This window comes from Alternaria dauci, chromosome 1 (assembly GCF_042100115.1).
Source record: "Alternaria dauci strain A2016 chromosome 1, whole genome shotgun sequence".
Lineage (NCBI taxonomy): Eukaryota > Fungi > Ascomycota > Dothideomycetes > Pleosporales > Pleosporaceae > Alternaria > Alternaria dauci.
In genome coordinates, this window is record NC_091272.1 from 3,264,561 (window position 1) to 3,278,053 (window position 13,493).

The 13,493-nt window shown below is 53.2% G+C and overlaps 6 protein-coding genes across 6 annotated transcripts; 1 reads left to right on the plus strand and 5 right to left on the minus strand.

Annotated features, from left to right (window-relative positions):
* Window positions 1-360: 360 nt before the first annotated feature.
* Window positions 361-3,795, minus strand: ACET3X_001014 (uncharacterized protein). The gene is made up of 5 exons (XM_069446259.1): window positions 3,321-3,795; window positions 1,709-3,194; window positions 1,551-1,655; window positions 685-1,495; window positions 361-634 (listed from the first exon to the last, which is right to left on the minus strand). Exons 1-2 carry the CDS (start codon window positions 3,658-3,660, stop codon window positions 2,521-2,523), a joined length of 1,014 nt encoding a protein of 337 aa, XP_069311256.1. The 5' UTR covers window positions 3,661-3,795; the 3' UTR covers window positions 361-634; window positions 685-1,495; window positions 1,551-1,655; window positions 1,709-2,520.
* Window positions 3,796-4,162: 367 nt separating this feature from the next.
* On the minus strand, window positions 4,163-5,084 carry ACET3X_001015 (uncharacterized protein; the record flags this gene model as incomplete). The annotated part of the gene is made up of 2 exons (XM_069446260.1): window positions 4,163-4,833; window positions 4,994-5,084. 2 exons carry the CDS (start codon window positions 5,082-5,084, stop codon window positions 4,163-4,165), a joined length of 762 nt encoding a protein of 253 aa, XP_069311257.1.
* Window positions 5,085-5,742: 658 nt separating this feature from the next.
* On the minus strand, window positions 5,743-6,383 carry ACET3X_001016 (uncharacterized protein; the record flags this gene model as incomplete). The annotated part of the gene is made up of 2 exons (XM_069446261.1): window positions 5,743-6,270; window positions 6,330-6,383. 2 exons carry the CDS (start codon window positions 6,381-6,383, stop codon window positions 5,743-5,745), a joined length of 582 nt encoding a protein of 193 aa, XP_069311258.1.
* A 1,225-nt stretch (window positions 6,384-7,608) lies between these two features.
* On the plus strand, window positions 7,609-8,175 carry ACET3X_001017 (uncharacterized protein; the record flags this gene model as incomplete). Its single annotated transcript, XM_069446262.1, has 1 exon — window positions 7,609-8,175. The coding sequence occupies one exon, from the start codon at window positions 7,609-7,611 to the stop codon at window positions 8,173-8,175; it is 567 nt and encodes a 188-aa protein (XP_069311259.1).
* A 478-nt stretch (window positions 8,176-8,653) lies between these two features.
* On the minus strand, window positions 8,654-9,833 carry ACET3X_001018 (uncharacterized protein). Its single transcript, XM_069446263.1, has 4 exons — window positions 9,707-9,833; window positions 9,242-9,395; window positions 8,935-9,171; window positions 8,654-8,874 (listed from the first exon to the last, which is right to left on the minus strand). The coding sequence occupies exons 1-4, from the start codon at window positions 9,707-9,709 to the stop codon at window positions 8,846-8,848; spliced, it is 423 nt and encodes a 140-aa protein (XP_069311260.1). The 5' UTR covers window positions 9,710-9,833; the 3' UTR covers window positions 8,654-8,845.
* Window positions 9,834-10,065: 232 nt separating this feature from the next.
* ACET3X_001019 (uncharacterized protein) lies at window positions 10,066-12,709 on the minus strand. Its single transcript, XM_069446264.1, has 3 exons — window positions 12,334-12,709; window positions 10,381-12,261; window positions 10,066-10,326 (listed from the first exon to the last, which is right to left on the minus strand). Exons 1-3 carry the CDS (start codon window positions 12,479-12,481, stop codon window positions 10,139-10,141), a joined length of 2,217 nt encoding a protein of 738 aa, XP_069311261.1. The 5' UTR covers window positions 12,482-12,709; the 3' UTR covers window positions 10,066-10,138.
* Window positions 12,710-13,493: the final 784 nt, after the last annotated feature.

Consider the following 13,493-nt stretch of genomic DNA (forward strand, 5'->3'; position numbering starts at 1 on the left):
TGATGCTATAGTTATGAATGAACTTGATGAACGATGCTCAGAGAATGTCAAACTTCCTAAGCACATGTGACGTATACATACTTCTTCCACTCTATATCGCAGAACTTGTAGAAAAGATTGATTCAAATGATAAATGTGCTGGTAGAAGACGCAAGCACAACACTGTTGAAAGACACTATGATAAATCGCGGTAAAGGTGTGTAGAAAAGATTCATGTGCTGGCGCAATGCCCCAGTCATGGCCGTATATTCCTTCCAGAGCTTCCCCCTCAATATCCCTCCCTCTCTACATCAGACAACTCGTAATCGTCCGAGTACTCATCCTCGTCAGCAGACTCATCCTCATCAGAGTCCTCATTGTCGTTGTTAAAGTTGTAATCCCCCCATATAGCATTAGGTTTACACTCTGGACACTGGCAAACCCCTCTCTCATGCCGCAGAGTCCCGGTTGACAGGTATTCACGTTGCCAATCGTGATGCGGCTCCTGCCTCTGCGTATTATACATCATGATGTCAGTGTCTCTTTCTCTCTGTTCAATTATCTCTTCTTGTGTGAGATAAATGTCGATCTCTGGGTCAAAACCGGGTTTGTTCTCATCACGGTACAAACGGTGAATGTTCGCGATGACGGGTTGCTGGTACGTGTGGTTAGCGAAGTAAAAGAAGTGAATCGGGGAAGCCGAACCGCGTCAAGAAAGGCTACAGCCTTTGGTTTCCACTCCTCCTCAGGCTGCAATACGGCGTCTACAATGTCGTAGCTCACCCTCGTACTCCCATATTCCTGCTTGTCGTACCAGAAAGTGGCTTTTACGACCGCACCTTCTGCCTTCATCACCCTTACCGGCTCTCGCAATGCATCAAAGACCTCTCTCCAGTGATTGATCCGGACGTACTTCTGGCGGACCTTGATTACGAGCTGAAATCCCTCTTTCTGTTGAATTCTCAGAAGAGGCTTCGTCACGACTTCCCGGCGGTGCTCTGCACTCTGAATTTCATCATACTTTGAGCGCAGGATCCTATTCGGAGGCGCTTTTCCATCTTCCGGTCGAACAAAGTCGCTCACCCTCGTGTCGATCTCCAGCTTCCTCAAGACTTGAGCCGGGTCAAGTCCGACGTTGAAAGCGTCCTTGCAGATGATTTCCTCTACCCTAGTGGGTTGGTGGACCACAAGTAGGTCCTTCTCATGATAAGTCACTGCAGCCGTATACCAAGACTCCACTAGCTCTCTTGTCATTTCCGTTCCAACTAGAGGGGCTCGCAGATAGTACGGAAGTGACATATGAAACCGGCAATGCAGTGCTGAGGGGTCGACGCACATGAGACACGTTGACTGAATGGTGCTCCACATGCGGCCGCGGTGCTGCTCCATTTCTTCACCATCCCAGATCCATGCACAAATCAGATCCCGGATTTCGCGAGAGATTTTTTCTTGCATCATTTCGAACATCGTCACATTATAGGCCAGGAATACGGGGCCCGCCCTTGGGTGAAAAAGTCTGGTGACAGAGTTAATGGTTGCTCGACTAAACGACAGTAGGTATCTGCATGTACATTTCGGGTTTGACGGGGACGCGATGCAAGAACCAGGGTGGATGTTTCCAATACACTTAGTGCAATGCGTGCCTGTACACTGCGATCAACTTTTGGGTGGAGTTGCTGTAAGAGGTATCAGCTTCTTGTGATGGTTGCCAGCTAATCGCGATGCTTACGAAAGACCTTCGGCTGTCTGGCCATCTTGGGCTGTGACGGTAGATGCCATGTTGCTGATTCTGTAAGACTGATGAATAGGAATGGAAACGTGTCTGGAGGCTGCCAGGTCTGGTGTTTATCTGGGAAGCTAGAGCGCCAAGACCATCCTTTGTGATCAGCTTTGGAGGTACCCAACCTTGGAAGGTTCCGTTCTGATGCGACAGCAGAAACCCCCTGCCAATCGGATTCAGAGTCCGGCCCAGAGTCGTCAGATTCCACCGATACCCACTGTATCACGGTGACCGTCCAGATCTCCAACGAAACACAATCAGAGCCATTATAATCATACCCAGCCCCAAAGCATAAAACCAATGTCCGTTGTCATACAAACCTTACGCCTCGGCAGCCACAAAGGTAATGTCTCTAGTCTCATACAGGATCCCTGCAGCAAAATCGGGGGTTTGCCGGGTACAGGAAAGAATACAAGGATATTCGCGTGATATTATCAACAAAGTACCGGCACTTCCGATGCATCGTTCCCGCAGACAATCGTTTTGTCTGTTAATCCACAGGTCCTCTACACGTCACTTGTAACATTTGGTGGTCCTTGCAGAACAATCCTAGCTGGGGTAGCAAAACCAACACGATTAGCTGTCGAGCAAGATGTCAACAAGCGGCATATATGATTCAATGATAACGACCCAGCCATCTATATGCAGATGCAAGATGCGAGTACAGACTCATGCCAAGCGTTGTATATGAGTAAAGCAGACCGAACAAGCGAGTGTAGAGGATGCGAGAGATGACGAGACAAGGCTGAGGCCATAGAAAACTAGACTAAACCATAGAGTGGTCGCGGCAAAGAGCTACAGACCTGGCTGCCGTTGTTCCCTGCCTTGAGCTTGGCGCCCTTCAAGCCAACGTATGCTTCACGCCTGGCTGGGTTGCCGACAGTGACACTCCACGTCTTCAAGCCATAGTAGACACCAATGTGATGTACGAGCCAGCGTCCAAAGCTGCCGCCAACGTCCTCCTCGGGTGTTTCAAAGAGCATGAGCTCTTTCTTGACAGCTTCAGCCTCTGTAGGCGAGCGAAGATCGTTCATCTGTCCGTTCCTTCCAACGAAGACGATCTCGTCGTCCTCGCTGTCTGGATCGGCAGGTAAGCCATCTTGCTCTGCCTTGCGCTCCTTCTCCTCGTAGGCGACAACAAACTTTCGTACCTCGCCCTCGAGGTCCATGAGAAGACCCTTGGCGCCGCGCGATCGCTTGAGCTTCTCGCGCAGTTCCTTGGGCACAACACCGGGAGTTGTGGGCTTGTTGGCTACGGTCTTGGTCGCGGCCTTTTGGGCGACTGCAGCGGTCTTGCGTTCGTTGGACTGACGCTTGAGGCCGGCATCCCAGAGAGGAGCAAGATAGTAGGGCACGTTTTTGGCCGTGTAGGTAGGATGAACTTCCCAGTCCTTTGGCAGTGGAGGCTCGGCGTAGGGGTTGTTCAGGAGACGGTCTGTCTAAAAATCAATGGACGCGTACTTTGAAGAATAAATTACTCGCAGTGCAGGTGATGACCACAGAGCCGTGTTGTAATGCGCAAAGTGTCATTGAGAGAGGGGAGGGGGCGCCCTCGACGTACCATTCTCCCAGCGTTGCCTGCGCCTAGACCCCTCCTTGCCCTTCAGCACAGCTTCACGCCTCTTCAAGCTGTCGCGGCGAAGTGGTTCTTTGCGGCGGTAGTAGCCGCCCTCCTTTGCAGCTGCTGAAGCACGTACAGGATGTGCGGCAGCAGCAGGCGCATCGTGTTCATCGAGCGGGATGGCAAGCGTAACCGAGGTACCCTGAAGCGCATCCCCAGGGGCAGATATGGCCACAGAACTGAGCGCAACAGTCGCCTGCTCGGTCCACGCTTCAATATCGATGGGTTGAGGTGGGGCGGTTGCCTGCTGGGGGCTTGAGGGAATATCACCGACGGCCATTGTGGTGGCGTGGAGGGTGCGAACTACAAGAAGAGTTGTATAGGTGGAGTCCAAGAAAGAGGAATGCTAGTAGATTCAACAAGGAAGATGTCTGAACAGAGGACAAGGAGACAGAAGCTCTACTACACACCGAAGATATGTTCAGGGACAGATGGCGATAAAGGCCGCGGCGCGATAGGAGAGTCATTAGGTCATGGTCGCAGTTCGCGTCGTGCTCGCAAGCCAATCAAGCAGCAAACGTGGGGCAAGCCACACATCATGGAGTGAGACAGCGAGAGTCACACGTCTATGACTGTACGCGCACTCAACGTTGTGTTGGTTCAAGGCCAAAAAGGTGATGAGATAGTTATTGACAGTCGTGGTTCCTTCATGTGCTGTGCAAGCTAATTACGAAGCGCACGCAGCAGGTCTGCCATGTGCCATGTGCCATCCGTCACCTTCCGCTCCTGCAGCTTCTCTATCAACGCAACATCAGCGGCTCAACACAAAATGTTGTAATAAATTAGCAATACCCGTCTGTCGCATAGAGCTTGTCAATATCAGGTGGAGTAGTGATTTCGTTGCGCTCGGCAAACTCCTTCCAGTTCAGTGTAGGTTGATGCCATTTGCGGGTCGATGCCAAGTGCTTCTTCCGCTGCTTGCTAGGCTTGATTTCCACAAGCGGCCAATCTACCTCCTCAACGCCTCCGCCTCCACCTTGTATCGATAGTTGTAGACACTTGGCGTACCACTCCGGCAACCCAATGATTTTCACGTCCTTGATACCGCGAAGGTATGCTAGGCTCTCAAGGCCGAACATGAATTTCTCCGTGTCCTTTGGGATACCGGGATGTGCCATGCATTTGGGAGCCTTCGCGCAGATAGACCGTGGCTTGTTCGAGACAAGATGGAAATCAACCTCCAGGTCTTCCAATAGAGACTTCTGGTTGCTGTCATCTGCATGCTCTTTCAGAATTTCGACAAGGTACTCGAGTCGTGACCGCTGACGCTTGACAGCCCAATGGCTGTCGACTTCAGGAACTACTTCAATATGGATAATTCGTAGATTCCGTAACAAAGGGAGTCGGTCAGGATGACCAAAAGGCCCGAAGACGAAAGGACTCCGTATCGACTTTGGCCATATGCTTTGTCCGTGGACAGTGAACTTGTAGCGATTCATTCCATACAGAACCGCTGAGGCAGTTAATAAGAGTAGATACATACCATGGGGAAGACTTACATAACGCCTCATTCGAAATAAATTTGCTGACCCGGAATAGCTGCGTCTCAACCGTGATATGGTTCCAGCGACGCAATGTCGTGTTTCTATAAGAGGGATTCTCTCCTATCTTACAAGGAGCGTCTTCGCCCTTCGAGGTGCCATATGTGATCCAGTTAGGCTCGCCACTGTTCAAGAAACCATTACGCTCGAATGTAATGACCATATCGTGTGGAATCAAGAAAGAGTACACATGGTATCGGAGCTCCGCTGGAAGATCGAGAAGGCGGCAGTCTGTCATCTTTTCGCAGGTAAGGTGGTTCAACCGATGTTGAACTTGTAAGTGGTGTCTCGGTGGTGAGTATTACCGGATGGGTGAACACGATTAGTTCGGCAGACGAGGTGGGCAGGACTACATAGGAAAGCCCCGTGCGCCAAGATCATGTGCTCTACGTAGGCAGCAACGAACCTGTAATTTTGTATCGAGGTGAGCTGATTCGGCTAGTGAACAATTGAAAGGAGATTTCTTTAAACGCAGGAGCCAGAAAGGGTAGCTTAAGTAAGGCGGCAGCAGACATGAGAGATCTGGAAGTCTGCGTGGTGCTGGGGCGTAGTTGCAGCTGCATCGCCAAGCTAGGCTACAGCATTTCCAAAGCAGTGTTCCACTCAACGTCAGGCAGGTGCGGTCACACATGGGTAAATGAGGTCAACTACAGAGGAAGGATTTCAAACCTATCTGCATTGTGCATGAGTTCGTAGAAGAGACAACTAGTCTGTGCTACTAGCACCCGTAAATGTACTATCCGTAGTATCGCAAGGCTTGAACGCGCAGGTCATAGCTGGTGGCCAGGCATTGAGTGCAGATGCAGTCCGGCAAAAGGCTTTCAGACAACGCTCTGCTCGTTTCTTCCGTCCTTGGCCATCTCCTCTGCCAGCCACTCGGCCTCTTGCTGCATCTCCTCGTCGCTCCGGGGCTTGCGGCTATCATTGTCCACAGCAGGGAAGCGCCCCTTCCTTTCTTCTCCCGCAAGATGTGCACTAGCAGCCTTCTCCTTGTCGGCAAGCTGCTTGCTCAGGTCCGCGTCCTCGCTCTCCATCATGCCGTATATAGCGTCGGTGCCGCCCTTCTCTTCCAGGTCGTCCTTCTTGCGAGGGATGATGTGTGCATGAACATGGGGCACGCTTTGGCCAGCGTCCACGCCATCTTGTATGGCGATGTTCAGGGACGAGGCACTAAAGACGCGCTCCACCATGCGGGACACCCGCTGCACGGTCAAAAATAGGTCCTGCACCTCGGCGGCGGACAGATCGTTGAAACGCGGCACTATACGGCGTGGCGATACCAAGACATGGCCGGGCAGCAGAGGCTTGAGGTTGACTATGGCAAAGGACAGGCGTGTTACGTGGAAGACCTGTATGCGCATGATTAGCTGTGCGTCGTGTCTCCCTCTCCTTTGCATTGTGGCTGCACCTGGTTCGTCACCACAAAGGTGCCAAACTTGATGACATCCTTGGTGAGCGGCATTCTCTCCGGTTCGTCGCCTCGAGTCGTGTTGAGCAGGCGTCGCAAGTACTGAGGCGCCAAGCACGTCGCAACGCAAGGGCAGACGCGCGGGCGGCGGCGCGCCGACGATTGAAACCACACGGAACTTTCCTCGCACCTTCTACTGCGTGCCGTATGCACGCCATACCTCCTTCACCCCACTGCCCCCTTAGCGCCGACGCTACACCGGAAACTCGAGGCGAGCAGACGGACCCCGTTCTCGGCCCAATCTCACCACCTGTCACATGCGCTGCAGCGGCGCTGTCAGAGTCCAAACAGATGCGACGCGTGCTGAGCTGCTGCAAATCCATTCGCACAACCAGATCCACGTCCACCGCCGTGGGGACGCATCGTGGGGTTGGCCCTTGTGCTTTTGGCTGCTCGCTCGCTTTGCTGTTACGCCATGACGCCGCCGACGCCCTCTGCCCTTTTACTCATTCCACCGCCGGCCACCTATTACCCTATAAATCTCACCTCCTCAAACGTAGCCTCTGTGTGTGACTCCAATCCGCTCTGTTTGCTCTTATCAATACCCGCTGCTACTGTGGAGCACACAGTGGACCCTTTTGCTCAGTCGTTTTTTGCTAGCACACCTCTGACTCCCAGCTTAGCCTACTAGTACAGCCGCAACTCCACCAGCAAGACACGCCAAGAGGGTTTCACAGCTGAGCTTGGCTGGAGTATTGAGTTTCGAGCCCGGGCCGTCTTTCAAACAAATCACCCTCGAGCACAAACACGACTCCGCCTCACCCGCCTTTGTGCAGATGAGTGACAACCTATACTATTGATTGACTTGGCACTCTGCGCAGCGGCGATCGTATATTTGTGACGACGAGACAGGAAGGATCCCCATAGTCCCACTACGTGCGCTTGTTTCCTAAGCGTAAGAGCAAGCATCAGGGTTCGTTTACAGCCTCCTTCGGTCCAAGTATAAGAGGGTCGGACCTCCGATTTTCTGCTCTTCTGGCCCCCAAGTCGGACATAGCATATTCCACACCCTTCCACTCCGATTACATAGCGCGACTACCACACACGCTCCAGCCCACGCCCTCGCTGTCCCCATCGTCCCACGGTTTCTGTTGATCGGTACCGCCCACCACTTGTACACGACTACATAAATTCTCCCGGCATCTCTTCTTACGGTTCATAAGCGTAAATTCTCCGACACAGCAACTACTCAACAACTCCCACTCCCACAATCTGCATAATGGATATTGCCACTACCTCCCGCGCTTACTTCGCCATGCCCTCTCCCAGTCCCGAGGAGAAAATCTCCCTCCAGGCCAGCAACACAGTCTACACCTACCACTGCCTGTGCAACCATCTCTTACTGGCAACCACCACCCCGCTCCCCTCTCTACCTAAACGCCAACACACACGCGATGCTGCACACATCATGCCGCTTCCGCCAGCACCCACTTCTGGTCGCAACAACAACGCGCCATCGCAGGATCACTATGGTCTCCTCCTCTCCACCCGTCAAGACCGCCAAGCCGAGATAATAACCAGCGACGAGGGCTTTGAGAAGCGATACCTGCAGCGTTGTGGACGGTGCAATCTCGTTGTAGGATACCAGTTGGACTGGCAGCAGTTCTCCGTCGACCGGACCGGTAGACGCGAGGACTACGTCTTCCTCCTTCCAGGCGGCTTCGTCAAGACGAGCGACATGATCATGGGCAAAGCAGCTACCGCATCCGCGTCTGCCTCTGCAGTCGGCGGCGCCGCGGGCACGGGCATGGGCACCACGGTCAGTGTGACTCAGGTCAAAGCTTAGGCGGATCCGTCCCCGACCTGCGTCAGCCGTTGAGATTATGGGGAGGGGGGGCTCCCCGCCTTCCGCAGCTTTACTCCATGGGGGAGAGAAGCATGCGCAAGTGTTCCTCAACAGAACTTATGGAATCATGATGATGACTTCCCTGACGAGTCCTGCTTTTGGCGCTTACTGGTTTCACTTTCTTTCTTTCTTTTTTGTTTCGGAGTTTGGGACGTGTAGATTGGCGGGCCTTTTTCCTTTCGTCATCATCATCAGTACATTTAGATACCCCATTGGTGAACGCGCAAGGCTTCTCATGCTACAGGAGGAAGAAGCCTATATGTTTACAGACAGACAGCGTCCCTTATGGATCCAAAAACAGTCTTGCATTCCCTGTTTACATCAAGGTTTCACTTGGGTGCATGTGTTTTGTGTGTGAGACTTCACTAATACAATTTTCTGTCCAAGCATCATATTCGCTGCTCTCGAGCTGTCCGACTCCCATGCCCTGCTGCCCTACAATGTGCAGATATCAAAGAAGTGTATATATGTATCATGTTAAGACAATTCCAACGCCGACGTAATCCGCATGCAAAAAACCGTGACCCGTCTCAGACATGCTCGCGTAAAATCTCAATCGAGAAGGGGAAGAAGGGATGAAGGGGTGAACAAGAATCGCAAGAACCAACGTCTAGTTCTCCGCAATAGTCTTGACAAACTCTGCAATCAACAGTCAGTCACAGTCTTCCTCGTGCCCATTCCAAAGATGTATAAACTTACCCCTGTAGTCCACCTCGTTATTGCTCGCATCGATGGTGCTCTTGAACAGCTCATCCACCTCCTCCTCGCTCATCTTCTCGCCCAGGTTGGTCAGAATATACTTGATCTGGCCTTTGCCGACAAATCCACTCCGGTCCTTGTCAAAGACCTGGAAGCCACGGATATATTCCTCAATATCAAAGGGCTCGCGGAAGCCGCCGGGGCGGTTGAGGATCTTGGAGAAGGTGTCAAAGTCGACTGTAAGCAGCCTGTTAGCCCCCCTGGAACGCATATATACTGCAAGAATGCGTGCATGTCTGATACGTACAGTCTGCGCCAACGCCGCGCTCGAGATCGGCAATCTCAGCCAGTGTAGGGTTCTGTCCACATGCGCGGAGAAGGTCGCCGAGCGCACCGCGGTCGACGCGGCCGTTGCCACGCTTGTCAAAGAGCTGGAAAGCTTCGCGGTAGTTGGTTGAGGCCTGATGATTGTTATCCATGGCTGTTCTTCTCTCGCCGTGTCAAATCGCTAGTGATGTGGTGGGGGTATTTGGGTGTTGCTGAAGGTTGGGATTTGCGATGCTGCTGCTGTCGGGAAAAAGGCAAGCTGCGGTGTTGACAGCATTTGTGCAACAGAATGAAGCACGCGCGTTGTTTTGCTGCAGCCACTCGCCGCTGCCTGTTGCCCGCACGCCCAGGGCAGGGACGACCTGGCCCGCGGCCAACCAACGATTGTCGAGGAGCCACGAGCGGTGCGGGGTCCGAGTTCTGAAGAAGAAAAGACACGACTTACCATTGTGTATAAAGTGTACTGCAAGAGTTGCTTGGTGGCTAGAAATGTATGCAGCAATTCCAGAAACGGTGGTATAGGCGGTGTGAGGGTTTAATCTGGTGTTGAAGGGGCTGTTAGATGTATCCTGAGCGTGGGCCGCCGGGTGCGTCGAGCGCAAAATACTGCCCGCCGCCAAGGGCGATGCGCCGTCGTCTAAGCAACGAGCGGTGTACTAGACGTGTCTGTTGAATTCATGTTGGGTACAACAACAGGCTATCAACCTCTGAGACATGATTGGAGTTCTTCGTCTAGTGTATATAGAGCACGCGCGGCCGTACCTTTTCTCAGTCAAGACAATCCCACACTGTGCACTTGCAACTACAAGACTACATGCTCAGTATGTTGAGACATTGCTGTCCATTCTATTCACATCCTCGTATCTAGTAAACGCCTCTAAAACTTCTCCATCAAGTTCTTCCTAACAGTCCACATCCGTGCTCTCTTACCATAAATGTACATGGGAATACTGAAAAGCATGCATCCTAATTGGATGCCTCCAATCGCCAAGAATGTATCCTTGCTACCGCTCGATTCAAGCCAATGCGGGAAGAAGAGGGAAAAGATGAAGCCGTGCAAAACGTCTGTCCAAATATGTTAGTATCCATGCAAATGTGCGCATCATTGGCTGAACTTACTCTTCGAGAAATTAAGCGTGACAAGCGCCTCACCAGCATACATGCGGTAACTGTCCACCACAAAAGTAATCGCCGTGGTACTAGCCAGCGAGCAGCCAAAGCTGATGACACCAAAGAAAACGGTCGGGACAATCCAGTTGTCCTTCTCTTCCGCACTCCAGCCAAAGCCCATGAGTCCAATGACGGTGCTGATGGCGATGGGCACTGCCATTAGGAGACGGAATTCTGGCTCATATACGCCGTCGTTCTTGCGCGCCATGAACCGTACCACAAGGTCGGAGACTCGGCCTGCTACTGCCGTACCAAGAACACCACCTACGAATGGTGAGATGTAGACAAGACCCACTTGAAGTGACGTAAAGTTATACGACGTGTCCTGGTAGATGTGCGCGACTGACTCAGAAAGCACAATCAGCCATCCAACAGCGAGCGCGTAGACGAGAGATGACCAGAGGACAGCGGGATACGCAAACAGAATGAATGGGCGGATGGCTACGCGAAGCCACTTGTCTTTGACAAGACGTCCATTCCACGGCCTTAGTGACTGGCGATACGACTTTCGCGGGGCGTCACGATAGTAGTCGGTGTAGTGAATGGAAAACTGTTCCGAAACCTGGTCGTTCTCGGTAGGTTCCGTCGATATATATTCGCTGCCAGCACGACTATCTTGCTTCTCTGGGTCGGCTACGAGGGTTTCTGGAAGCTGCCCAAAATAGTCATGACGCGGGTTCTCGCCGGGTGTGGAGTGGATGCTCATCGGAGATTGTGGAGTCGGTGGCACACTTGCATGTCGTCCAGTATCAACAGTAGTGTCTGCATGACCAGTCTTCTCCTCAGGGTCTGGCTCAGCGAATCCAACATGTGCGTTCTTGGGACGTTTGGCGGGCACCTCGTTGGACGCTGCCAGAGGCGTTGCGGGCAAGGGTGTTGCTGGCACCGAGGATGCGTTCTGTGCCTGCGATGCATCGGCAGCCTTTTTGTGATGCAAGTTTGGTAGATGGAAGTGTCCATGGTGTTGTCCTGGACTCTTGCTGCGGGCACGATTGTGTCGCTTGGCTGGCCTAGGTGCTCGGTCCCAAAAGGTCTCGGGCACAAAGAAGAAGATGAGGAAGAAACAGAAACCGACGACTATAGCGGTGATCCAGAACACCCATCGCCAGCCCAGAGACTGCACGACGACGGCGCTGACCAGAGGGATCAAGTTCTTTCCGCCAAGCAGAAGTAGCGTGTAAATTCCCAGGCGGTATGCTCGCTCGTGGAGGAAGAAAATCTCGGCAATGGTAGCGCTAGGCAGACATTCGACTGGCGAAACGGCAAAGCCTTGGACAATACGCGCCACCACAAGAGACGCGTAGCTGGGCGATGCGGCGCACCATATGGAGGAGACGGTGAAGAGTATAATGGCGCCGAGATATACGGGCCGCTTGCCGAACAGAATGGCAGTAGGCGACGCAACCACGCTCCCCAGACCAAGTCCCAACATGTACAAACCCGTAGTCAAGGCGACCTGGGAGAGCGTCACGTCGTATGTCTCGGCCACGTCGTTGAAGCCGGCGGCCAACAGCGGCGTCATTCCTCCTCCGATCATGCAGTAGAAGCCAAGCGACACGAGGGCGAGATCTCGCCGCACTTGCGCCCAATTGAGCGGGTCGTTGGCCGAGTCCTCGGGTTGAGGATCCAGAATAAAACGGCCATCCTTTGTCCGCTTCTTCTCAGGCAGCCGAGAACGCGACGACTGGCGGGAGCCCGGTTGCGAGGCAGTTCGCTGAGGCCTGGGACGGTACGAGGTCGGAAGCGATGAGGCCGATGTGCGTGCGTGGGCATGCTGGAGTCCCAGCGGCTCGTTGCGGTTGTGCGTTTTCGAGAGGAGGATAACGGAGCCTGTGAAGAGAGAATTAGTTCGCCATTCGCCTGGGATAACTGAACGAAAAGAAAAAGAAAAAGAAAGCTTACCAGGCACTTCGTCCGTCTGTGGGTCGCTTAGAATCCCCAGATTCCACTTCCGTCGCGGGGCGTCTCTGTCTTGTGAAGATGCAGCAGCCGCATCCACGGCATTCGCATCGGCTGACTGCGACTTGCGCCAGGGTGTGAAGTTGACCATGACGACTACCGTAGAGTGCAATTCTCTCAACCGAGGAAAGAGAAAGGTAAGAAGAGACAGCAAGGTCTATATCAGACGGCGGCGTAGGCTGCAATCGATACCAAAGCTCTGCCGACTAGTCGCTCGAGCAAGACTCACGAGGACCCTTTCTCCACACCCAACGCCCCGAGTCTCCACGCCGCTGCAGATGCGCGATAAGGACAGGTGACGGGATGTGGAGTCTCCATATCCGTGTTGGGGAGGCAGCACAGAGATGTGATTACTACGGACAATGCGCGTGCGCAAGAAAGAGTGTTATCGCTGGTCCGGTGGTGGTGCATACCGCGGCTACCATTGCTAGCGGCTGTGCAATGACGTACAGCCAAGGGCCAGGTGACTTGGTATGGCCGAGGCCCGCCGTCTGATTCGCTGCCCCGACCCTCACCGCCAATGGTTCCTAGTCGTGCTCAGACATGCGCATACATGGTTCTCGTTGCAACACCTCTCCAGCCACACCCACGAGGCACGCAAGACCTGCCCTTTCCGCCCTTTCCGCGACGCTACCTATGCCATTACTCGCCCTGCTACACGTGCCTCTCAGAACATGCTGCCCTTGTGTGCGCAGGAAACGGCCCATGAGCCCAAACGCTGCTGCCCGACAACCATCTTGGAACGAGCAATATTGGCGAACGGCGGCTCCACACCTCTCGGTCAGTTGAAGCGGGTCGATAGACTGCATGCCTGCTCACCACCACAATATCGCAATATTTTCCATACACTGAGGCGATCACGGGGATTCATGACATGACACGTACGCCATCGTCCCATACAAGCACCGCACATCGCGGTTAACCTGACCAGGAAGTGCGTCGATCTTGATGTTTCTGGTAATCAAGATCGAAGCAGTGTACCGTCATCGTCTTACTTGGTCTCCATCTCCACAACCTCACTCCAGAGACAAGAGCATCGTCCGCTTCAAGCGGTAGCAAGTATTCACCATGCACGTCCGTGTACTCAAGCTCAGACATGGTAT